At 42.8% G+C, this 1,576-nt stretch overlaps 1 protein-coding gene across 1 annotated transcript; it reads right to left on the reverse strand.

Annotated features, from left to right (window-relative positions):
• Window positions 1-242: 242 nt before the first annotated feature.
• Window positions 243-1,375, reverse strand: LOC144560063 (uncharacterized). Its single transcript, XM_078309208.1, has 3 exons — window positions 1,340-1,375; window positions 425-1,244; window positions 243-325 (listed from the first exon to the last, which is right to left on the reverse strand). Exons 2-3 carry the CDS (start codon window positions 1,226-1,228, stop codon window positions 251-253), a joined length of 879 nt encoding a protein of 292 aa, XP_078165334.1. The 5' UTR covers window positions 1,229-1,244; window positions 1,340-1,375; the 3' UTR covers window positions 243-250.
• Window positions 1,376-1,576: the final 201 nt, after the last annotated feature.

The raw sequence follows: 1,576 nt of genomic DNA on the forward strand, positions 1-1,576 counted from the left end.
CAAGGTTTAAACTGGTACAACTTGTTGTACCTGAAACTTTGTAAGCACACTCTGAGAAGCGAACAATGATCTAACCTGGATGCCGATGCGTGACATGTGTGCTTAGCCACATTCTTCATGATGGCCCAAGTATTACCAAAGCCTGTAGCCACGCAACCAACGCCCACTGCACCGGGCGCTAACACACTTGTACCTCAGCCTGGTGGTATCGCTGTGTGTATTTTTTTATCTCCCTATTTTGTTTGATGTGTCAGTGGTTAATTGTATCTTTCATCTTATCCTTGCTGTCATATGTCATCCCCTCAGACAATTCATGTCTTTCTCCCTTTTGATTTACAAAAGAAACAACAAATTTAAACAACATCAATTTAATAACAACAACTTAATAATTAAATTAAAATTAAATAAATATTAACAAACATACCTCACAAGTCGTAAAGAAAGAGCTATCGGCCTCTTCAAACCCTGATGTGTCATGAAATTGCTCAAACGGATGTCTTTCCCCACGACCCACTATAGGCCACTTCCGTCTACCAAGCACAGGAATACCAGTATCCTCATTACTGTGATCTGATACCCCACCGTCCCCATTATCATCCCAATTAGCCTCTGCCTCCCTTTCTTCAGGATCCTCGTCCGTATTGTCAGCATAATAAAGTCGTTTAGGGGTTTCAGATCGGTCCCTTTCAGATTGGACTCGGCTAGAGGACGAAGATGGAATCTGAGGTCGACCCCTGTCAGATTGAACTCTACTAGGACCCGCTACACATGGGGCCCGACTAGGACCCGCTACAGATGGGGTCCGGCTAGGACCCGTTACATATTGCTCGAGCCCCAAACCCTGAGTCAAGTGCAACAATTGTTTGGTATTCTGTCTGGAGTTCTGTCTAGGGTTTTGTCTGGGGTTGGCTACCACATATAACTCTAGAAACTTGAAAGAAGTGGCCATATTCATTGTCATTTGGAGATATAACTCCCAACTGCTATCGTCTTGTACCGGAAGCTGTTGGAACCAGGTTTGGTTGCCTTGGCCAATATTGATCCTTGCGTTAATTACCAGTTCATAATTACGGTGGTGAATACCGAGTTGTTGGTACACTTCCCTATTTATACTTCTAAAATCCAAACCTAAGCCGATATTGAACATTTTCGGCATTTGGTGGCTATAATAAGCGCCATTTGGTCCTTGTAATACTTCACCACCAAAATAACAAGCAATTCCAATCATAATTGGTTGAATGAACCTAATATTATAAAAAAATATTATAAAATAATGCACTAAATTAAATAATACTACAAAAAATAATTCTTTTGAAAAAAAGGATGGAAAAAAACGCACCTTTGCTGCTGTCTTTGGTGAAGAATGAGTGGAGAATGAAAATAGAATATATCTGCTGTGTATTTGTTCTAAACCTAATGAGTTCGCATATCCACCGTGCGAACGGGTCGGTGCGCCGATCCACGACGCGGACGGGTCACTCGAGTGGGTCATGGCGCGAGCGGGTCAGTCCGGAGATCCATTACGCGAACGGGTTGGCAATCTATCCGCAGATCCGTTACGCGAATGTGGCGGAAT

The sequence above is a fragment of the Carex rostrata genome, chromosome 10 (genome assembly GCF_964058835.1).
Source record: "Carex rostrata chromosome 10, lpCarRost1.2, whole genome shotgun sequence".
Taxonomy (NCBI): Eukaryota; Viridiplantae; Streptophyta; class Magnoliopsida; order Poales; family Cyperaceae; genus Carex; species Carex rostrata.

Bases quoted from the DNA above. Each gene is read 5' to 3' on its own strand.
- LOC144560063 (XM_078309208.1), bottom strand. From the start codon at position 1,228: ATGATTGGAATTGCTTGTTATTTTGGTGGTGAAGTATTACAAGGACCA. The intron at 326-424 runs GTATGTTTGTTA...GTAAATCAAAAG, and splicing joins CTTTCTTTACGACTTGTGAG to GGAGAAAGACATGAATTGTC.